The sequence below is a fragment of the Heteronotia binoei genome, chromosome 2 (genome assembly GCF_032191835.1).
Source record: "Heteronotia binoei isolate CCM8104 ecotype False Entrance Well chromosome 2, APGP_CSIRO_Hbin_v1, whole genome shotgun sequence".
Lineage (NCBI taxonomy): Eukaryota > Metazoa > Chordata > Lepidosauria > Squamata > Gekkonidae > Heteronotia > Heteronotia binoei.
In genome coordinates, this window is record NC_083224.1 from 30,889,637 (window position 1) to 30,914,594 (window position 24,958).

The 24,958-nt window shown below is 43.8% G+C and overlaps 1 protein-coding gene across 1 annotated transcript in view; it reads right to left on the bottom strand.

Annotated features, from left to right (window-relative positions):
- Positions 1-7,779: 7,779 nt before the first annotated feature.
- RBM38 (RNA binding motif protein 38) overlaps positions 7,780-24,958 on the bottom strand; it is a 52,111-nt gene continuing 34,932 nt past the window's right edge. Inside the window, exon 4 of the mRNA XM_060230745.1 lies at positions 7,780-9,230. Within this exon, the coding sequence (XP_060086728.1) occupies positions 8,927-9,230 (304 nt within the window). The 3' untranslated portion in view covers positions 7,780-8,926. The remainder of the gene's footprint in view (positions 9,231-24,958) is intronic.

A 24,958-nucleotide genomic window follows, 5' to 3' on the forward strand; every position in this document is an offset into this window, starting at 1 on the left:
GGATCTGACTTACGTATCAGTGGTAACGTGCCATTTGGCCTATTTGGGCATAGCAACAAAATAAAATAGGAATCCAGTGACATTTCAAAGGGTAAGAAAATTTATCCAGCAGAAGCTTTCATGAACCAGAGCTTGCTTCATGAAACTTCATTGGTAATTGTGCAATACTGTGCAATGTATTGTTTATTTTAATTTTAATTTAGTATATCTTGTCACACCTCTCCTTCAAGGAGCTCAAAGTGGCATGCATCAGTCTCCACCCCTCCATTTCTCCCCATTACAGCAACCACCCTGTGAAGTAAGTTCGGTGGGCTCAAGGTCACTCAGCAAGCTTCCATGACAGAGTGAGGATCATTCTGAACCTGCATCTCCCAGATCCTAGACTTATGGTTTGAGTGTAGAGTTTTGGGCAAAGTCTAGAGTGTCACCCAACATGATGATGTCACTTCCAGGTTGTGCCAGCCGTGGCATCATCACACTGGGTATGCTGACCACATCCCCCCCCCAATTTCACCCGTTATCAGGACTTTTTTTGAGCAGGAACACACAGGGTTCCGGCTGGCTTGGCATCAGGGGATGTGGCCTAATATGCAAATAAGTTCCTGCTGGGCTTTTTCTAGGGAAAAATACTTTGCCTGCCATATTTTTCCTGCCATCCAACTGAGGTGCAGCAGGCAATGGTGGTGGGGAAGAGGGATTTTCCTGCTGCCATCAACCAACCATACCTTATGTCACCCTCCCCTCCTCAAATTGCTCTTCCCAGGCACCATCCCCAGATCTCCAGGAATGTCTGATCCCAGAATTGTTAACCCTCTGCAGTCTTCCTGTGACTACAGCTGCTGACATGAGTTACAAATAAGGTGCCCAATCCCCCACCTCCCAAAACACCACTTTATCGAGCAGGAAACATTTGGGGCACTACAAGTGTCTGAACTAGATAACCACAGTGGAGGGCACAGCGGGTTCCCTCCCTCCCCGCCTGGCTCTGAAGCTTATCAGCAATGGCAAATGTGTTAATGACTGGCTCAGTGGCAGTAAACTGCGTAGCTGGATAACCTCCCTGACCTCAGCCTTAGAGTGTGTTAAAAAACTTGCATTTAGCAATCATATTGCTGTGAAGGGGAACTTCTCCCTGAAGATAGTGGTTCTTTGACTTGATATCCTATAGTTACTATTCAGGTGGGGCACCTTCCATATGCAGAAAGGGAAGCTGCGTGGCCTGTGGACTGTACTACTGCATAGAGTTTGTTGTGGGTTGGATTCTAGTGTGTAATTTTGCATCATTTAATGTGCCACATTAACACTAATACTTTGCTTCAGTTCTGGTTTTGGACTTCTGGTTGGGTCTAAAGGTAAAGGTAAAGGTAGGCCCCTGTGCAAGCACCGGGTCATTACCAATCCATGAGGTGACATCACATCACGACGTTTTCACGGCAGACTTTTTACGGGGTGGTTTGCCATTGCCTTCCCCAGTCATCTGCACTTTACCTCTCAGCAAGCTGGGTACTCATTTTACCAACCTCAGAAGGATGGAAGGTGGAGTCAACCTGGAGCTGGCTACCTGAACCCAGCTTCCACCAGGATCAAACTCGGGTCGTGAGCAGAGCTTGGACTGCAGTTCTACAGCTTAGCACTCTGCACCATGGGGCTCCTCTGGCTGGGTCTACACAGAGCTTTTTTTCTGGAAAAAGAGGTTCCAGAACTCTCAGGAGGAAAATGGAGAAAAACATGGATGCCCCTCATGAACTTTTAAATCTCTCTCACACACACAAATTTTGTTCCAGAACTTCATTCCATCGCATTCCCTCAGAATAAAAGCCCTGGTTCAACAACCCAAATCATGTTTTATTGTTTACTGAATGCCCCATCTTATTGATTGACTCACTCTGTGTAATCCACCTTGAGTCCCAATGAGAAAGGAGGACTATAAATAAAAGCTTTAAAAAAAAAAAGCAGACTGTACTGTCCCTCAAGAATTTTGTGTCTGTTATCTCTAGAAGTATTTTCATGCACAAATACATTGGTTCGCAAATGTTAGTAACCTGAGGACCTCTAGTTTGACTTCAAAATGTTTGTGGATTCTCCTTAGCTTCCCCCTCCTTTGGTGGCATGCACCATGTGCCAACCACCCCCTTTCCCCAGAGTTGGTAACCTAGCCTGAAAACAACAATCTTCACATGAGTTAGATGGGAATGAGAACAACTCACCCTCTCTCCTTACAAAGGACTTAAAAAACCCCTGGAGTAACCTTGTGAGCACATCATTAGATGAAGCTTCCTTATATTGAATCAAATCAGATGGGTCCATCAGAGTCAGCACTGTCTACCCAGATTGGCAGCATCTCTCCAGGTTCTCAGGCAGAGAGGTCTTTCCAGGGCTTCTTTTATAGCAGGAACTCTTTTGCATATTACGCCACACACCCCTGATGTAACCAATCCTCCAAGAGCTTACAGGGCTCTTCTTATAGGGCCTACTGTAAGCTCCAGGAGGATTGGCTACATCAGGGAGGTGTGGCCTAATACGCAAAGGAGTTCCTGCTGCAAAAAAAAGCCCTGGGTCCTTCATACCACCTAGTATCTTGTCCTTTTAACTGGAGATGCGGGGATTGAACCCGGGACCTTCAGGCCAAGAAGATGCTCTGCTACTGAGCCACAGCGTCTCTCCCTGCAGTCCCCGTTTCCCTGGACCCTGGTTTGAGGAATGTTCAGATTCTATTGACCTCTGGGAAAATAAAGTTGTAGATGTTAGAATCATAGAGTTAGAAGGAACCCCCCATGGTCATCTAGTCCAACCCCCTGCACAATGCAGGAGATTCACAAATAAAGGTAAAGGTAGACCCCTGTGCAAGCAGCAGTCATTTCCAGCTCTGGGGTGATGTCGCATCACAATGTTTTCACAGCAGACTTTTTACAGGGTGGTTTGCCATTGCTTTCCACAGTCCTCTACACTTCCCCCCCCCCCCCCCAGCAAGCTGGGTACTCATCTTACTGGCCTCGGAAGGATGGAAAGCTGAGTCAACCTCAAGCCGGCTACCTGAACTCAGCTTCTGCCAGGATCGAACTCAGGTTATGAGCAGAGAGCTCGGACTATAGTACTGCAGCTTTACCACTCTGTGCCACGGGGCTGCTTGATTCACAAATACCTCCCCCTAAAGTCACAGGATCAGCATTGTTGTCAGATGGCCATCTTGCCTCTGTTTGAGTGTCGTCATTCTTTAAAAGGAGAAGTTGCTTGAAACTTTTGGCTGCCTTCAGAATTGAAACCCAGTCTTAAGGAAAGAGAATGAAAGATAGAAAGGGTGCCACCTGACATGTGCCCAGGAGACTGTGAGAACTGGCACAATCCCAGCATGAGATGAATGACATTTCCCTTCCATCCCCCAGGCTGTCCACTTGACAGAGAGCCATGTGAACCCTCGCTTTGACCTGAGAAGCAGCATTGGCAGAAAGCAGCATTCTGGATGGATTCAACTATGAAGAAAACTATTGTTGGAAAAGAGCAATTAAAAAGTGTGAACACATGAAGCGGCCTTTTACTGAGGCAGACCGGTCAGCTGTCTATCATAGTACCGTCTGGTCTGACTGGCACTCACTCTTCAAAATGTCATTGGACAATATTTCCCCTGTTCTGCCTGAGATGCTTTACAGGAGATGCTGGGGAATTAAACCTAGAACAGGGGTGGCTTTTTCACACTTATTGTGTGGCTCTCAAAGCCCCCACTGCCCCATCAGCCAGCTTGGAGAAGGCATTTTTCACTTGAAATCACTTATCCAAACCAAGCCAGCCAGCAGCTTGGATAATGCATTTAAAGTTGCTTTCTTTCCACCTCTCCCTCCGTTTTCCTTCCCTCCTACCTACCTACCTACCTACGTCTGACATTCATTATATTGCAGCTCTCAGACATCTGATGTTTATTTTGTATGGCTCTTACATTAAGCAAGTTTGGCCACCCCTGACCTAGAGCTTCTGCATGCAAACTATGCCAACAACATGGTTCTATCTCCCCAGCATGATGGTAGGTGGGATTTCTTCGCCACGTCTAGCACGAAAGAGATCACTGTAGGAACTTTACAAGTTACAGCTGACTTATGGGAACCCCATCCTGGAGTCTTAAAAACAAGAGACATCCAGAGGTGGTTTACCATTGCCTGTTTCTGTATAGCAGCCCTGGACTTCCTTCGTGACCTCCCATCCATGTCCTAACCAGGGCTGCTGCTGCTAAATTGAGCTAGCCTGGGCCATCTATCAAGGCATGTCTAAGTTAGGGTTTGTATCATGTCTAAGTTGTTGGCAGAAAGTGCAGTGAAGTCGCAGTCGACAGCCTCATAGGGTCTTCAAGGCAAGAGAAGTTCAGACTCAGAGGTGGTTTGCCGTTGCCTGCCTCTGTGTAGTGACTCAGGATTTCCTTGCTGGTCTCCCATCCAGATACTAACCAGGGCTGACCCTGCTTAGCGTCCAAGATCTGATGTGATCAGGTCGTTCAGGTCAGAGCACATCTGAGTCAACATCCCCAAATTTTAAATAATTGTGAATGTGTAACAACAAAACCCAGGGCTTTTCTTAAGCAGGAACGTAGTTCCGGCTGGGTTGGCATCAGGGGGTGTGGCCCAGGCCTCATTTTGGGCAGGAGCTCACAGGAGTGCAGCTCCAGAACCTCTAAATTGTATTGTACTCTTTCTCTCCCTCCTACCTCCAGTATTTACTTCTGGGCTCCATTGTTCAAACCCCTTGTAAGAATTTTGCTGATCTCTTTAAGATTTGACAAACTTTCTAATATTTTCCCCCCACAAAAAATGGGAAAATGATCAAAACATATAAAGCAGGCAGATGGAAATCTTCATCCTGCCACTGTGGCCACCTAGGAGAAAGTAAGTTGAAAAGTATGAGAGTAAGGTTTTATGATGACAATGATAATTCAAGAAGCATTTTAAGGTAGAGGCTGAGCTGATATAATTTAGGGACAGGGAATGCCTTGCTTGGGGAAGAAATGGCGAATTGCTTAAGGATGCCAGTTATAAAAGGTACTGCAGTGGGAAGAACATAAAATTTGCCATCTTAGAGTGCAGTCACTCCAGCTTCCACATTGCTGTTGCAAGGGAGTGACATGGGGGCATTGCCCTTCTATGGCTTCCGAATGATAAAATGCATCTCCCTTGCCAAGAGGTGCCCACAGACGCCTGCTCGTTCCCAGAATGCCCTTTCATCGCCTGATAAGTGTTCCCATTCCACTGCCTCGTTTCGTCATTCCAATGCAATCTTTATCCTTTGTTGTGAGCGATCTGTCGTCAATTGCATCCATTGCCAAGGCATGGCACCCAGAGAAATATTCCCTTTTGCTGCACAAGTAATAAAACTTCCTTTCACTGAAGACTCACAGAAGTCCAAAGAAGCAACACAAATTTTTAAGTAGCTTTTTTTTTTTAATAAGCAGGGTTTTAATTTGTCTCCCTCCATTAATCCACTAGTGCTGGCATATATTTAATGTGAAAGCAGGGCTTTTTTTGAGCAGGAATGCACAGGAACACAGTTCCAGCTGGCTTGGCATCGGGGGTGTGGCCTAATATGCAAAGGAGTTCCTGCTGGGATTGTTCTAAAAACAAAAAAGCCCCATGTGAAAGTATTTTGTTTTTCTCTCAAAGGTTAATGCCTGCTGCCCTGGGAGAAATTGTGGGCTGTACATTTCACTCAGGGTCAGAACACATGAGGGTGTCTTTGGAGAGCAAGAACAATTTTTATAGCCATGTCTGTTTGAAATTAAGCTTCTCTGGGGGCAGGTGACTGTACTGCGACCTGGGAATGCCCTGCATAACTGATTGAGCCAATGGCACCCATTACAGAAATGGGTAACATTTACTTGCCCTCAAAGGAAGGCAAACTGCCTTAGTATGGAAATATAAACTATCCTTTACTCAGTGCATTGAGTGACACTCCATCTTGTGTGTGCCCCACAACGATCTTGTGAGATGGGCCAGAGTTATTTCCATTTTACAAGTTGGGCAACCACAGGAGTTAATATTCTAGACATTACCAGATTCCAATCACAAGGCATGTGCTACCCGCACACAGAAAGCAATGTTTCCACATCTCAGCACGAGTATTGTGCTTGGGGCAAAGCTTGCTTCCAATTGCAATGGAGAAAAATGTTGTCTCAGTCGTCAAGACATTTGGAAAGCTAGGATTGAAGCAGACAAATCTATCAGGGAATTGAAACCCTGAGTGAAAACGACTGCTTGCTACAAATACCGCACAAGAAGCTCTTTGCTTGAAGTAAATATTTTGGGCCAAATGCCGCCCCTCCCCCTCTCAGCAAGGAGGTAATGAAAAGGGGCTGGTTTTGTAGCATAACTGAGCTAGTTCAAACTGCTCCGCTTTCCATGAGTCTCTGTCATGGAGAAAATGAGCCTGATAAACCTCCATCTCTTCAGTAATGGGGAGTTAAGAGAAGCCATGTTGGATCAGGCCAATGCCCCATCCAGTCCAACACTCTGTGTCACACAGTGGCCAGAGGGGGGGAAAAAAAACAGGCACCATCAGGAGGTCCATCAGTGGGGCCAGGACACTAGAAGCCCTCCCACTGTGCCCCCCTCAAGCACCAAGAATACAGAGCATCACTACCTCAGAGTTCTATCTATACCTTGTGGCTAATAGCCCCCAATGGACCTCTGCTCCATGTTTATCCAATCCCCTCGTGAAGCTGGCTATGCTTGAAGCCACCACCACCTCCTGTGGCAGTGAATTCCATGTGTTAATCACCCTTTGGGTGAAGAAGTACTTCCTTTTATCAGTTAACACAAAGCTCCAATTCACCATTCTGAATTAAGCAGACTTTCAGACTTTTTATTTTAATAAAAAGCCCTTTCCCAACCTGTCACGCTTCAAAACAGTCATCTTTAATCACTGGATGGGTGCTTCAGCTGGATCATGAGTCTCTATAGAGTTCTTTTTTGAAAATTGTTTTTGGAAGGGTTTGCTGCTAGTGGGCATTTGTAGACAACAGGGGCACCATATGACTTGCCTTTTTTTGCATGCTGAGAAAGCAACAGAAGAGTGACACAAGGTCACTCCATGGAGAAGATTCCTTTTTAGCAAAGGCAAATCACTTCTAGTCACGTAAAGTAACATCACTTCCTGTCACAGGCTTGCAATTCAGTGGTTCTTGTGGTTTACTTCAGCTGTTCCCCCAAAGTGTAGTGGTTAAGTACACGGACTCTTATCTGGGGGAACTGGGTTTCATGCCCCACTCTTCCACTTGCAGCTGCTGGAATGGCCTTGGGTCAGCCATAGCTCTCGCATAACTTGTCCTTGACAAGAGCAATTCTCTCAGAGCTCTCTCAGCCCCACAGGGTGTTTGTTGTGGGGGAGGAAGGTAAATGAGATTTGTGAGCCACTCTGAGTGAAGGACGTGATATAAACCCAGTATCATCTTCTTAAATATACCTTTTCCTCTTATGTAAGTGTCTGCCATTCATTCTTATGGGGGGGAAGGGGTCACAGGATTACAATGAGGGCAAAACCATCCTTCCACACTCCAGAGAGGGCAAATTGCCTTCACTGACTCCACATGACTGTGGATTGCCCTCACTGACTCCACATGAGGTCTGTCTTCTAAGATTCCTTCTAATACACGAGAACATCTTCTGCATGCGTGTACATAGACTCTCAAGCGAGGCATTTTCCTATTACTTATCTGTAGTCACATTAAACTCCACCTGGACAGATGCGTCATTTAATAGATAACACAGCACTGGCTACAAAGGTATATAACACAGCACTGAGTTGTTTTAAAATCAAAATAGTTTATTGCTCTTTTTTTTGTAAAAATGTAATTAACTTACACGGTCTTGTTTTCTCTTCACTTCATCAGCTGTTGGACCATTAGGCATCAAAAGTGTCACATTTAAAAAAACCTTTTGTTCAAGTGTGTAACACCGCCTTAAAACTCTGATCCATTCCTGACGTCCTCCTAAGCACTGTGGGCCCACGACTCCACACGCTGCTTAGCTTTTATATATAAATACTGTAGGATTTCTCTAGACTTTGCAGCATTATAACAAAAGATCTATCAAAGTAGACAATATGTTCAGTATTTCTTCCCCTCCTTTTTTTCTGCATTTAAAAATATACCTAAACTTTGAGATAACAGAGTAATAATTACAATAAGAAAAATTAACAGTGCGTTGACTAAAGGAATATTTTGCTGTCCTTAAAGCCAATATTCCCTTTTTGCATGTCGAAAAGTGATTTAGCACTTACTTAGGAACTCCCCCCTCCCCCACCTACATACAATAATTTAGTTGAGAAATTAAAGAAGGCAGACGTTGCATCTGCAATTCACAGCTCGTGCGAATAAAAAGATCACAATAAATATTAAAATAGGTTCTTTTTTTCTGTAAGGCATCTCTGAGTATTACAAAGGGTTTAATACAACAAAAGGTTTGCATTTTTCCCCCCATTTCTGTATTCTCCGAGTACCTTGTGTGTTGAAGGTTAGGTAACCAGGCAACAGAATTTGATGGCCTAAGGGATACGCAGAGAAATTTTTAAAACCGGAGTGAGAAAAAGATAGGCAATGGAAGTAGACTGCTATTAAGTGTGCAAGAACCTGTAGTTTTCACGTTGTAAAGTCATATTCAGTCCATCTTTGCAACATTATTTGTCTTGATAAAAAAAGAGTCCATTGCTGCATGTGTAAGTCTTTCTGAGAGGACTTAAAAACTTGTCTGTAACACTATAAATAGCTTAGGTATTGATATGCATTCCTAATAAGGTTGGTTTTTAAAAGCTTTAAATTTTTATTTATTTATTTTTTTGCTTCCTCTGTTTTTCCACAGATTTTTTTTTTCCTTTTTTACATCTCCCCATTCCATCACAGAAGGAAAGAAAAGAACAGTCTTCTGAGAAAAGAAGATGACTCCAGGCTAGGACACTACTGCATACGATCCGGCTGCAGCTGCGTAGGCTGGTACTGCACGAAGGCTGTTGGGGCCGCTACGGTCGGGTTGGCAGCTGTGAGAGGTTGTTGAACTGCGCCCGAGTAGCCATACCCCATGAAGCCAGCAGCAGGGGAAGCAGCGTACGGGTACTGATCGTAGGCAGCTGTGGTGAATTGTGTATAGGCTTGGCTTGCGGTTGTGTAGTCTATATACGGAGATGTGATGGACTGGACAGGCGTCGGGATGACCACGCTGGGCTGGACGATGGCTTGAGGGTAGATAAAGTGATGCGTGAGCCTGTAGGATTTTTAAAAAAGAAGATATTGTCAGATTACTTTCCCAAAGATGGAAGAATCGCTGAGGCACTTTATGCTGTGGTTTGCTGAACGAGATCTAGAGTCATTCCACGGGAAAGCAAAAACAAACACTGAAGGTTTTAAATCCAGCTACGGAAATGGCAGAATGCTTAGCCATAAATTCTTAGGAGTATAAGGACTCATCTAGTTCAGCATTCTATTACCAGCTCTGCCAAAGTAAATGCCTTCTGAATACTCACAAATCAGTATGATAAGCCACGCTATGTATATTCACTACTTGAGATGTTGTGAGTGCCACTTCCTAACAAAAGACCCACAACTACCAGTGTTAGGGCAGCAGAAACTTATACTGGATCCAGCACAACTACTGGAGAAGCAAGTTAATGCAGCTGCATAAAAAAGGCATTCTACTGGCTTTTAAAAGACGGCCCCCTTACCTCTGACTCGACTGACCTGGCCGTGTGGCTCCAGGACATGTTACCTTGAGGCTAGATTACTGTAATGCACTCTACATGGGTCTGCCCTTAAAGACAACCTGTTCTATGGAAAGGGTGGGCTAAAAATCAAATAAAAATAAAACTGCAGTTAGTTCAGAACACTGCTGCCTGGCTACTATAAGGAGAAACATGCATGTCACACCCGTTCTGCAGATTCTAATCAGTCACTGAGTTCAATTCAAGGTTCTGATTATCACCTACGAAGTCCTGAATGGCTGTGGACCCACATGCTATGTTTTGCCGCTACACTTTTGCTTGTCTGAGGAAAATCTTCTAAAGATACTCCCCTGCAATTGTGAAAACTTAGCAGCTGCCTGCTCAATGTGCATTCTCAGTGGTGTTTTCAATCTTGTGAAATGGCCTGCCCGAGAAAGTTAGGGAAACTTCCATTCTTCTGTCTTTCTGCATAATGCGTGAAACCATCATGTCCAAGATGGCATTTTTAATAAGAGATTACAAACTGCAATAGAATGAACAGCCCAGGAGGACACCTTTACAATGGGACAGTCTGCTGCAATAATTGTATCACCTATTTTTACTGCATTGTCTTTGCCTTTTAAACTGCCTTCTGACTATTTGGTTTGCCTTGGTTTCTTGTTTACATTACTCCCCAATTCTGAAATCCTAGTCCCATTGCATTGTTCACTGGTTGTTTTAAACTGATGGACTGCACTGTTTATATCCTGCAATCCACCTAGAATCTCAGCAAGAAAGGTGAACTAATAACAAAGAAATTTTGCATGGCTTGGCTCTTTGGTTATAAAAATTATAAAAGGTTGCTGACCCTTGCTCTCTCATGTCAGCCAAAGGTCCGTTCTGGAAGGCAAGTATACACACGGATGGTTTAGAAGTTGCCAGTAGTTATTTATTTATATTTAGTAGGCTTATATTCCGCCCTTTTCCATAATGGGTTTAGGGTGGATCACAACATAAACTGAACAATTAAAAAACCCCTATAATTCAAATTTAAAATAATACAATAAAGCATCTCCTCTGTTTGTAGATTGTCAAGGAAGTGTCTTTGCAGGCCGTTCCTAGGTAACTTATCCCACACAACAGCCTTCCCTGTCTGGAAAGGGTGCCAGAATGACTGAATTGTGGCAGCAAATACCACAAGAAGCCATTTCATGGTAAGAAAGCAGATCAGGCCTGGTCACTATCATGGCCCCATCCACTAGGTATAAATTATGGATCTAGCTGCCAAAGACAGGCATATTTCCTAAGTGTCTCTCCACGCTTTCCATGTAGCTCATAGTATGTGTTGAAAAACTGGTGAACATTCACCCTTTTCAATTTTTGTTTACCACATAACACTCTACACACAATCTTACCAATATATGTAAGCCATTTTTCTTCCCTGAAAGGGGCAATATATGTATTTTCGGCTTCAATACATGCACACCAGAACCGTAAGTATGTGTGTCTCCTGGCTGAAAATACACACATTGCCCCTTTCAGGGGGGAAAAAATGGTGATCACATATATCAGGAGGATCGTGGTAAAACAAATGACTGAAAAGAGCTACTGTTTCATACCAGCACTAGCCAGAATCAAAAAACAAGCAGTGCTGCCATGGAAACCTTCCAGAGAGATGGCCATTACTATGATATTGGCATGGAGAATCTATCCTGGCTCAGTGTTCCCGAGGAAGCCGTTTTCAGCTTCCTCTGTACCGTGAATGTAACATGTAGACTATGTTTTTCAGGCCCTGGCCCTATTTGCTCTGAGGGGTTGCCAGCAACCTTAATGTGGCCTGACAGCCCTAATGTGGACCATCCTTTTTACCCTAACAAGTCCAGAAAACCATGGTCCCTGAACAGTCAGCGGAAACTTTCCATCTGCTTTCAGCAACAGTCCTGTCAGAATTCCAGACAAATAGTGTAACAAGTTTCAGGCCCCTTGTGCCTCTGATTTTTCTCAATCTGCCAGAGCCTCCCTGGAGCGGGCCTTGGCAAAAATATGTGTGGTAACTTCTAGTTGAGGTACCTTAACAAAACAGGAGTTATTGTCAAAATGGAGCCATCTGCCCACCTCAACATGACAGTGAGGCAATTTCATCAAAGCTCTTATCAGAGAGAATCCTGCTATGTACTGATCAGTTCCTTCTAGCTACAATAAAAGAAAAAATCTTTCAAGTTCATTTAACATTCCAGCATTGTTGTCATTGACTCTGTGTTTAAACCTGTATTGGCACAATACAGCGAGCTTTTTGTTTTTTGGGGGGGCAGTAACTACGAGACGTTTGTTGTAAAACACAAAAAGCTTATTCTGTTTATTCTCCTCTCCCACTCCCTATTCATATTTCCCTGAAGTTACCATGTAAACACCCTCCCCAATTCTCTAACAGGCTGAAACTTGTTCTGATTGCAGCTGATGATGAATCTATCTGGAACCCTGGACAAAAAGGCACTGGCTGACCAAAGTTAACCTTTAAGGAGTTTAAACGTTTTTCAACAGGGAAAGGAAATTATCTTGGAAACGTCTGTATGGCTGGAGTTGTCAACATGCTTCACTTGTTCAAGAGATTCTCTTTGGTACTGAAAACAAAACATATCTAATAATTCATGTGAATTTCTTCCCCCCGTTTTAATGAACAAAGGCTCAAGCTTGAAGCTCTAGAAAAGGTGTAAGCACCTTTTGTGTCCCAAGTTCTGGGGGAGGAAAAGCAAAGAGTTCTAGTAAATATGTCACTGTGCCACCAACCAAACAGTGGTCGTGGTGAGGAGGGAAACCAGAGAGTTGTATGCGGCCAGAAGCTTGGAGCAAACCAAGTCCAGCAGAGCTGCCAGCATTTCAGGGATTCTCTTTGGACTCAGCTGTTCAGGTCTGAGAGGTGATTGGCGGGGGCGGGGGGCACAAGCCATAGCTGTGCCTTCTCTTGTGCCATTAGCCCCAGCAGCACCTTGGTCGCTTGGGAGGAGATCTGGCCCTGCCTGGCAAGCACATGCCACATGCGTGCCATGAGGACCTTACCATTGATTGAAAAGATGCACCATGTTCATTAGGACCACGTGTGAAATTTTTATTCTGCCCTTCCTCCAAGTCGTGAGGTAGGTGAGACCAGTCTCTCTCAGCCTAAGAGCTGGATTTCAACCTCAGTATTCTCCGGTCCTAGGGCATCGCTACACCACAGTGGCTCTGCCCTATTTTCAATGATTAATTTGTTGGGTCGATCAATTAAAACTGCTTGGATTAGTGAAAGAAGCCAAGTAAGTGGGCAGCAGAGTTTTATCATTATTTTTTTTTTTTAAAAAATGGAACTACTAGTATTTACAAACACTGAAAGGGGCTGCAGCAATCTTAGAGGTAACAATCCCACATCTACTGCACATAGGAGCGAACAAATCAAGATGGGTAGCTGTGTTAGTCAGTCTGTAGCAGTAGAAAAGAGCAAGAATCCAGTAGCACCTTAAAGACTAACAAAATTTGTGGCAGGGTATTCCAGCTATATCTGAAGTAAGCAGTCACTCACGAAACTCAAACCTGCCACAGATTTTGTTAGTCTTTAAAAGGTGCTGTTGGACTCTTGCTCTTTTCTACTGTAGGAGAGAATGGCTCTTTTAATACGGCACCTTTGGCAATGTCCAAATACTATATAAAAATGAAGCTACTGATCTTAAGTCGTGAAGTTTCAAACAATTATAAAACTCACACAACTAAATCCATTAAGACTGCTGCACTCGGGTGACATCTGTATGCCTCCCTTCTCCAGGGCACCCCGTTCTCTCCTGGCTGTATTTTTATACATACTCTTTGTAGTTATTTGTACGCTGCATACAGTTAAGCAAAAGTGGAAATCACTAATTGGAACCTAAGTCACTTCACCCACTGCGCTGAGATGGAATTTAATTATAGCGAAGCCATCTCTGACAGACATTTTAATAAGCTATAGTGCAGAAGCAGCCCACGTCCTCTCTTGCCAGCTATTCTAGACTATTTCTCTACATATTCCAAACATGATAATTATGTTTGACATAAACTATCCAGAAATGTAAATTTGGTGGAAGAAAGTCTATTCTGAAATCTGGGGAAGGGGGAGAACAAGCTGTATCTGGGGCTCTAATTTTGGTTAAAGTCAGAATTTAGAAGTGAACTGAACCAGAGACAGGAAAAATCTTCCTTCTGACCTAGGGTTACTAGCAATACTCTCCTCTAAGCTGTGGAGTCTTATGAGCAAAAATTCTACTTTGTCAGCTGCTGCCATTAAAGTTGTAAGCTACTGCATAAATTAGTTTGCCCTGGGGCCATTTTTTCCTGAGCTGAGACGGAGGCTTTGTGAGCCAGAGGCTAAAAAACTGTGAGCTAGCTCACACTAACTCGGTTTACAGGGAACACTGGTTACTAGATGTCCTCTTTTTTTTTACATCCATTTTTTTTTACATCCATCCAGATGGAACCAAGCTGCTGGCGCATAAAATCAAAAAGGTGGCAGAGCAATTTTTAAACTAAATCTTGGGGGAAAGCCGACAGGAGATGAAATGTCTCTGGTTCGGGAGGACTCATCTCAAAGAGATGAAGGGTTAGCTGTTACCTTTTTACCGAGTAATGGCTCAGTGGTCCACTGAGATGGTGACAAACAGTATAGTGTGTCTGCCAAAGTCTCGCAGCAGGAGGAAGGTTGCGGGCCTAACTTGCCTGGGAAATTACAGATGTTTGTATACAAATGCTAGAAGTGTTCTAAGAAAAATTGCTGAGTTTGAATGTTTAGTGTTGGGGAAAACAGACATTGTGGGAATTCAGAAACTTGGTGGAATGAGGAGAATCAGTGGGACACGGTGATTCCTGGATATAAGTTATATCGGAAGGATAGAGGAAGGGAAGGGTTGGAGGTGGGGTGGCTCTGTATGTCAGATAGGGTATACGGTCCAGTAAGACTGAGGTCAAAGAATTAGATTCCGTTCTAGAAATGCTTTGGGTCGAAATAGAGGGTCCAAAAGGAAATTTAACTATGGGAGTTTGTTATCACCCACCAAATCAAAAGATAGAGGATGATTATAATATGATGGAAGCATTAAAGACAGTGGCTAAACGTAAAAACTGTGTCGTAATAGGTGATTTTAACTACCTGCAGATTGATTGGGTCAATATGTGTTCTGGTCGAGAGAAAGAGATTGAGTTTCTAGATGCTCTCAATGACTGTGCTATGGAGCAGATGGTCACAGAACCTACCAGGGATGGGGTGATCCTGGATTTGGTCCTAAGTAATGCCCAAGACTTGGTGAGAGACGTAAAAATGATCACACCGCTTGGGAGCAGTGACCATAACGTTATTGAATTCACCATTTGTATAAATAGGGAGTTGCCCCAAAAGACCAGCACAACCACATTTAACTTTAAAAGGAGTAAATTCTCTGAGATGAGGAGGCATGTGAAGAGGAAACTGAAAGGAAAGGTAAATACAGTCAAAACCCTTGGGGTAGCCTGGAGGCTATTTAAAACTACAATCCTAGAAGCTCAGATAAAATATATACCACAAGTTAGGAAAGGCACAAACAGGTATAAGAAAAGACCTGTGTGGTTAACAAACAAAGTAATGGAAGCTGTAAAAGGCAAGAAGGACTCCTTTAAGCGGTGGAAAGCTAGTCCAAGTGAGATTAATAAAAGGGAACACAGGCTGTGGCAAATCAAATGCAAGATTGTGATCAGGCAGGCAAAAAGGGGCTATGAGGAGCATATTGCAAAAAACATAAGACCAACAATAAAAATCTCTTCAAATATATTAGAAGCAGGAAACCAGCCAAGGAGGCAGTGGGGCCCTTGGATGACCAAGGGGTAAAAGGATTACTGAAGGAGGATAGGGAAATGGCTGAGAAGCTGAATGCATTTTTTGCCTCAGTCTTCACTATGGAAGATGAGAAGCGTTTGCCCACTCCAGAACCACTAATTTTGGAAGAGGTGTTGAAAGACCTGAGTCAGATTGAGGTGACAAGAGAGGAGGTTCTACAACTGATTGACGAATTAAAAACTATTAAGTCTCCGGGTCCAGATGGCATACATCCAAGAGTTCTGAAAGAACTCAAAGTTGAACTTGTGGATCTCCTGACAAAAATACGTAATCTTTCATTGAAATCTGCCTCCATTCCTGAGAACTGGAAGGTAGCAAATGTCACCCCCATCTTTAAAAAGGGTTCCAGAGGAGATCCGGGAAATTACAGGCCAGTCAGTCTGACTTCAATACCAGGAAAGTTGGTAGAAAGCATTCTCAAGGACAGAATGAGTAGGCACATTGATGAACACAAGTTATTGAGGAATACTCAGCATGGGTTCTGTAAGGGAAGATCTTGCCTCACTAACCTGTTACAGTGAACAAACATGTGGACAAAGGGGACCCAATCGATGTTGTTTACCTTGACTTCCAGAAAGCTTTTGATAAAGTTCCTCATCAAAGGCTCCTTAGTAAGCTCGAGAGTAATGCAGTAAAAGGACAGGTCCTCTTGTGGATCAAAAACTGGCTAATAATAGGAAGCAGAGAGTGACTGTAAATAGGCAGTCTTCGCAGTGGAGGACGGTAATAAGTGGGGTGCCGCAGAGCTCAGTACTGGGTCCCATGCTCTTTAACTTGTTCATTAATGATCTGGAGTTGGGAATAAGCAGTGAAGTGGCCAAGTTTGCAGATGACACTAAATTGTTCAGGATGGTGAGAACCAGAGAGGATTGTGAGGCACTCCAAAAGGATCTGTTGAGGCTGGGTGAGTGGGCGTCAACGTGGCAGATGCGGTTCAGTGTGGCCAAGTGCAAAGTAATGCACATTGGGGCCAAGAATCCCAGCTACAAATACAAGTTGATGGGTTGTAAACTGGCAGAGACTGACCAAGAGAGAGATCTTGGGGTCGCGGTAGACAACTCACTGAAAATGTCAAGACAGTGTGCGATTGCAATTAAAAAAGGCCAACGCCATGCTGGGAATTATTAGGAAGGGAATTGAAAACAAATCAGCCAGTATCATAATGCACCTGTATATGGACATATATGGACATATGAAGCTGCCTTATACTGAATCAGACCCTTGGTCCATCAAAGTCAGTATTGTCTACTCAGACTGGCAGCGGCTCTCCAGGGTCTCAAGCTGAGGTTTTTCACACCTATTTGCCTGGACCCATTTTTGGAGATGCCAGGGATTGAACCTGGGACCTTCTGCTTACCAAGCAGATGCTCTACCACTGAGCCACCATCCCTCCTCTAAATCGATGGTGCGGCCTCATTTGGAGTACTGTGTACAATTCTGGTCACCGCATTGGAAAAAGTTCAGAAAAGGGCAACTAGAATGATTAAAGGATTGGAACACTTTCCCTATGAAGAAAGATTAAAATGCTTGGGGCTCTTTAGCTTGGAGAAACGTCGACTGTGGGGGTGACATGATAGAGGTTTACAAGATTATGCATGGGATGGAGAAAGTAGAGAAAGAAGTACTTTTCTCCCTTTCTCACCATACAAGAACTCGTGGGCATTCAATGAAATTGCTGAGTAGTCAGGTTAAAATGGATAAAAGGAAGTACTTCTTCACCCAAAGGGTGATTAACATGTGGAATTCCCTGCCACAGGAGGTGGTGGCGCCTACAAGCATAGCCAGCTTTAAGAGGGGATTGGATAAAAATATGGAGCAGAAGTCCATCAGTGGCTATTAGCCACAGTGTGTGTGTGTGTTTGTGTGTGTGTGTACACACACACAAATATATTGGCCACTGTGTGACACAGTGTTGGACTGGATGGGCCACTGGACTGATCCAACATGGCTTCTCTTATGTTCTTATGAGATCTTGTTTTTAAAAAAACTGATGAAAATGTCCTCTTTGGGGACTGGAAGCTTAGGAATATTCCTAGTTAGTAGAATTATCACAGCTTAAATAATAGGGGTATTTAGAATAAGATTTGTCACAGTGATCACTTGGTCGAAGTAGTTCGTTGGGCAATACGTCCTCTTTTTTGCTTTTCAAGATATGGTAACTGTAAGTGACCCTAAAAGCCCTTTTTAGGTATGTTTCCTTCCAGCAACAGTGGTCTGTCCCACTTAACCTCCTCCATATGCTGGGGAGAGGGGAAATGACTGGTTGGGTAATATGGAGTCTGGTAACTAAAAAGGAAAAGGAACCTTTCATGTGTATGCGGCAGCAGCCATATGGCCCTTAGAAAGCAGGCCTATGTTAATTCCTTACTTAGTCCTGATTCAAACATTACATTGACAAAATAAAGGCATTTGCCCATGTGGGTTAGCTCAGTGTCTGATCTAAACAGGCCAGCAACCTGTGTAAAGCAGCTGTGTAGCACAAATAGCAATTTTTAAGGTTGTCAGTTTTGAAAATGGGCCCTCAAGCTGTCCTTTTATTGTCAGTCTGATCTGCAGCAATCCTCAGCTTAGTGGGAGTCAACGTGGTGTAGTGGTCTATATGAAGCCTTCTGGGTGATCTTGGGCCGGCCACAGTTCTCTTTGAACTCTCTCAGCCCCACCTCCCTCACAAGATGCTGCCTGTTGTGGGGAGAGAAAGGGAAAGAGATTGTAAGCTGCTTTGAGACTGCTTACGGTAGAGAAAAGCAGAGAATAAAAATCAACTCTCCTTTTCAAGTGATATCATTTAGCCCCATGCTATGAAAAGCTCCAACAGCCCATTTCTTCATCTATTAAAGGGATGGCAAAACCTTTGCCAACCTTAGTTGCTTCACTTGGGTAGTGGCCCAACTGAAACAAAAACCATCACTCATGTGCCACCAAGTTCCCCCGTCAGTGTTTTGTTTTGGGCCTTTTGGTTTTTTTGCCTTGTCCAACAGAGTCCAACATAAAATCAGGACTGATATACCAAGACAACTGTGGTTATTGTTGGCAAGAGTGTAAGCTGTAACTGTGATTTAGTAGACAGTTTACCCATGAGAAAGGAGGAGGAAGGAATGTTCAGTCTTGAAGTCTGTCCTTTAACCAAGGTTAACAGATCCAGAGTGTTACACTTACTCTATCTTGCCTCTAAGCTATAGAGTCTTGTGAGCAAAAATTCTACTTTGTGAGCTACTGGCATTAAAGTTGTGAGCTACTGCATAAATCAGTGTGCTCTGGGGTCATCCTACCTGAACTAGGACAAAAATGTGTCAGCTGGAGGCTAAAAGTCTGTGAGCTAGCTCACGCTAACTCAGCTTAGAGGGAACACTGCTTGTCACCCACTACAAATTTACACCATGCATGCTGAACCTAACCTCATCTCCTGGGACTAATCCCTCCCTAACTTTCAGCTATTCAGTTGAAAAACATTATTGTAGATCACGTTCTTAAATTCTAATGAATACTGCAGTAAAGTCTTTTCAGAACTACCTCTGTGTGCTAAAGTTAGAGATTACAAAATGGACACACACACAATCTGCCCCAATTTCAAAATATGTTATTAAAAGATTTGAAACTGGAAATGGTGAAAAATAAATTAGAATGTTATTTAAAAAACAAAACAATGTAACAAACTCATTTATAATTTACCCCCTCCTTCCAATTCAGACCAGGTAGGTTAAGTTTTGATTACTTTTCAACTAAAGAAAGAACACACCAATTGCAGTGACATGAAGTTCTCTCCTGGACGGATGACTGTTTCAAAAATGGTTCCGTTTTCTTTTGCCTTTTTAAAAAAAGGTTTGCTTTTCCTGAAGTTGAAAAATTGACAAAGTACGCTTGTGTTTATTAAAAACAGGGAAAGAAATGTATGCCACTGTCCCATTTTGGGACATCTGTATGGATTATAAAATGCAGAAACCTGAACAAGGCCCCCCCCCCAAAAAAAAATCTAATTTCCCTTTTTTTAAAAAATGAGATTTTAAGTCCCGCCCCCCCCGTGCTCTTCTGTTTAAAAGAAGGGGATCCAAAACAAGGCAGAAAGAATAACATCTTGATGCCAGAAAAGAACTTCATCTCAAAATGTGATTATAAAAACATCAATCAAGTGATCTTCAAACTGTCATCACACATCAAATTCACCCTGTGAATGGCAACTTATGAGTTGTTCCATGGCATTCCTGATTAATCACTGGCCGAGACCACAAAAAAAAAAGCACTTGAAGAACACACCAAAGAACAGAGTCAAACCTAAAATTAGAATTACTGACGCTGGCAGAGTAGAGCTTCGCCTCGGGTTTCACTTGGCACCTCAGGCCCCAAGACAGGGGAAGATGGCTCCCAGTCAGGATCAAGGTGTTATCCTAACTACCTGGCAAGATGCCCGTGTCAAAATTAATGAGACACAAAGCAGAACAGGTCAGATTGTATACACATAAGCCTACCACAGATAGATAAACAGTGAGCGGTTCATGAAGCAAAGAGGACCTTCCTATATTTTAAGCTTGTAGTCAGTTGAATCAACGCCCAAATTGAGCCATGGTGTAAACTTGAAAGGCCATATATATAGTGCAGTTAGCATACTGAGCAACAATAGTTCTGTTGGTCTTGTTAACCACCTTGAGCCCCAGTGAGAAAGGTGGACAATTTAAAACAACAACAACAACAACGGAAGGGTGAGCATATGGTCCTCTAACAATGGTAGAACGTGCTGTCAGCCAACTTATGGTGACCCCATGGGGTTTTCAAGGCAGGAGAGAGGTGGTTTGCCCTTGTCTTCTTCTGCATAGCGAGCCTGGACTTCCTTGCTGGTGTCCCATCCAAATACTAACCAGGGCCAACCCTGCTTAGCTTCCAAGAGCTGACAAGACTGCACCAGCCTGGACTACCCAGGTCAGGAGTTGGGACCATCTAAGATTACAGTCGTGATACAGAATGCCTCCAATCCAAAGATGAGTCTATGTAGCTCCTAAATGGAGTAGCCCTATCAGAAGACAGGAAAACATTTTTGGCCTGATCTGGGTATGGCCATATTAACCAAGGGTTGTGGATGGAGAAGTGGGGTTTCCTTCACAGCGCTTGCCTGATGAGGCTGTAAGGTACAACCTTTTTCAATTGACAACACCCATCAGAACAAGGCAATCACTTATCACACCATGCGAGACCCATTTTTACTATGCTATCACACTGTCATCATCCCCCTTCTTCCTCCAAGGACTTTTGGGTGCCATGAGTCTCCCTTCCCGTCTTACTCTCATGCAAACCCTGTGAGGAAGGTGAAGCTGAGAAAGAGTGACAGGCCCACAGTCACCCGGCAAACTTCCTAATGGCACCATGAGGATGTGAATCTGAGACTGATTCCCCACTAGGCTTGTTCCGCCGTTGGAGCTCTTTTTCCCTGATACTTCTGTCCAATTTCAGACAAGCCGCTGCAGGGGCTGCAGCTTGCCTTGCCTTTTTCCCATGGCAAGCAAGATCCTCTGAAAACTGTTTTCTGCTTGCTGCGCGAAAGAGGCGGGGCAAGTTGCAGCCCCATGTCAGCTTGTGCGAAATCGGACAGAACCATCAGGGTGGGGGAGAGCTTCGACACCGGAACAAGCTTAGTGGAGAATTGGTCAGAATTCCCCCAGATTATAGTCCAGCATCCTAACCACTTCACTATGGCAGCTTTCATGCAAAACAGTAACCTGGGCTATAGCAAAATCCATCACAAAAACCCCAGGTTAAAACCAAATCCATGAAAGCACTGGCCCATGCGTTCCTGACACATGCAGGAGCTTTTTGTGTGTGTGTGTGCGGAGTTTCCCAGGTGTCCAGGGCTTCCTCTCTGCAAAAGCAACCAACAATCCAAGCCAAGGAAGACACAGCAAATATTTAAACCCTTTCCCCCAAAAAATGTCAGATAAGCACATACGACAAGAAGTCAGCCTAAAAACACCTACATTTTCACAAAGCAAACAGAGACTTACACTTTACAAAGCTAGTAATGCTGTATGAGCCCAAAGGCAGGATCAGGGCTTTTTTGCATATTAGGCCACATACCTCTGATGTAGCCAATCCTCCCGGAGCTTACAGTAGGCCCTCCCAGTAAGCTCCTGAAGGATCGGCTACATCAGGGGTGTGTGGCCTAATATGCAAAGGAGTTCCTGCTACAAAAAAGCCCTGATGTGGCTTTAAAGGCAGGACTAAAAATGGAGACTGTAGGATCCTGTTGCTACATACCCTGTCCTGTCCATCTTGGAATACACCAGTCTACCAAGGTCACAGAACACTCTTGCGAGCTCCAGTGCCCAAAACTGGGCCAGAAAGGGTGAGAAAGCTGGCAAGTCCAGTTCTTCCTTTCTACCTACTTGCTCAACTTGAGCTACATGTGATAATCATTGGTGCATGAAGCTGCGCAACACTATACTGGGTTTTGTGCTATACAAGACCAGTACAGTGTGCTCAGAGAGTATTAGTTTTAAAATTCCAAGGTGATTCGGCCACCCACTGTTGTCTCGTGAATTAAACAAATCTGATCCATCGTGTACTCGACTTCGAGGAAACTGCCATGTATGGATCCCAAGAAACTAGAAACGTCGGAGGACAAGATTGGCAGTCGGCATCCTCTCAGTGCTACAGACCAACACATTCTTTATTGTCGAGGAAGTATACTTTCTTGTGCTTTTAAAAATATAAAATATTTTTAAAAAATATAAAATTGCAGTGTCAAGGTAATGGAAGGTCAGCTTGGAAAAAAAAAGAGAGAAGATAAAGAAGATATTGGATTTATATCCTGCCCTCCACTCCGAATCTCAGAGTGACTCACAATCACCTTTATCTTCCTCCCCCACAACAGACACCCTGTGAGGTGGGTGGGGCTGGAGAGGGCTCTCACAGCAGCTGCCCTTTCAAGGACAGAGAGTGGCCTACAATCTTCTTTCCCTTCCTCCCCCACAACAGACACCCTGTGAGGTGGGTGGGGCTGGAGAGGGCTCTCACAGCAGCTGTCCTTTCAAGGACAACTCTGTGAGAGCTATGGCTAACCCAAGGTCATTCCAGCAGCTGCAAGTGGAGGAGTGGGGAATCAAACCCTGTTCTTCCAGATAAGAGTCCACACACATAACCACCACACCAAACTGGCTCTTAAGAGAAAAAAAACACACACATACACACCCCGCCACTGCCTTTTTTGCCAGTGGCACATTTAAAACCAGCAAAAGTTTATTAAAGGTATGAACTTTCATGCGCACGCACACTTCCTCAGATACTACTGGTATCACTGAACCAAAAACCCTGCAGCCTTTGAAAAATATGCCAGTATTTTATGGAACTCAAGACAAAAGATGCTACAAGCTCTGCTCCTCTGACTATTGTCATGTATTTATCTGAAATTTGGCTTCTGAGGTTTCACCAAAAGCTGAAAAGGAAATCTAAGTAACAGAACCTTGAGCCCAGAGATTGTCGGGCTGCCCAATCCTTCAAGCACAACCCGTTGCAAGCAGGAATTACAACAACTGATACTGAGAATGGCAGGAAAGTGTGAAAGGGGCTAAAAGGGATCTGTCCTGAAAAGATGGGCAGATTCCTTCTGTGTTCCCCCCCACTCTTTCTGGCTAACAGTACTGCTAGCGCCACCACATGCTGGCACAGCCAAAAATACTTTTGGACAAACAGACCAGAAAGGTTGTCAGGCAACAAGAGTTCAAGATACAATCTGCACAAAACAAGGACAAAAGACTTTGCCACCACATGGGAACAATGCCTATGCATCTTGCTTAGCTTTAGCAAGAAAAATGACACAGTCTCTCTCACACACACAACCATCCCATTTTCTTATTTTCTTTTTTTGTTGTACATCTACAGATTGGAAGAACTGAGCATTTTTTCACATGTACACATGAGAAACCTGAACATATAAGAAGCTGGAATTCCATCCTGCACTGACACATAGTGGGGTGCATAATGAAAGAAGAGGAGGATATGGATTTTGGAGTAGTAGCAGCCTCTACCACTGCCACCTTCACTTGGCTTCTCCAGATGAATCCTGGGAACTGTAGCTTCTTGGGAAATACAGCTCCTAAGGTGAGGGAATGATTGCTCAAATCAGGGTTTCCCACTTCCCCTGGCACCCACCAAGCTTTTCAGAAAGTGTGTGACTCAAGGCCATTCCAGCAGGTGCAAGTGGAGGAGTGGGGAATCAAACGGTTCTCCCAGATAAAAGTTGGCACACTTAACCACTACACCAAACTAGTCAGCTGTCTCCTTACAAATGGCTGATGTTTTGAGCCAGCTTGTCTCTGCTGAATGGACCTGAGAATGGATGCCTGAGTAAGTACTCTAGCCTGGGAAGACAAAGCCAAAGGGGAACATTACACCTTGAGAACCACAGGCACTCTGAGTAGACCGGGGTGGGGGTGGGGGGAGAGAAACTTGCGGTGCCCAGCCATTTCATGTGTTCCTATACTCAGAGCATTTTACATTTTTAGTTTCTGCTGTGATCACTGCGCTTTTTCTTGATGTATTATTTTTAAAAATTGTATTGCCAAATCTCACTATTCTCCCACTTCTCCATTTTAAGCAGACATCTTTTAAAGGTGGGGGAGGAAGTTTGGGACCAACCACAGTTAAAATATAGAGTTCTACAAACTTAAGGCACTTCAGTTTTGCAGAGAAATACTAGTTTTAACACACACCCTCTCAAAATATGAGACTCCAATGCAGAACAAGTGCTGAAGAGGACCATTATTATCTCAAACCAACCTTTAAAAAACCCTGAAACCCTGGAGAGCTACAGACACTCAGAGTACACTGGGGGGGGGGGGAGAGAGGGGAGAAGCTTGCAATGCCCAGCCACTTCATATTTTCCTAGGCTAAGAGCATTTTATATTTTTAGTTTCTGCTGTGGTGCTTGAGCTTTTTCTTGATGTTTTGTTTTAAAAATTGCATTGCCAAATCCTACCATTACCCAACCTTTCCATTTTAGGCAGGCATATTTTAAAGGCGGTGGCCGGGGGGGAGGCTTGGGAGGTGTCAATTATCAAAGACTATTAAACACAAAATATAGGAAGAGTGTTACTGTTTTAAGCATGTTTTATTTTAAGTTAAAAATAATATTTTTAATTGTGTTTTGTGTTCTTTATAAAGTTTATGTCTACGCTACCTGGGATTACATTTTATGAAACAGGTGGCCTGACCCGATGAAGTCCCATTTATGTCAGTCCGGCCCTCATAACAAATGAGTTCAACACTCCCGGTAGATTTTCAAGGCAAGTGACATTCAGAGGTGGCTGACCAGTGCCTGGATCTGCATGACCTTGGTCTTCCTTGGAGGTCTCCCATCCAAATAGTAACCAGGGCCAACCCTGCTTAGCTTCCAAGATCTGGTCCAGGCCACCAAGAAGAGAAAAAAAGCTGTAAACAGCTGCG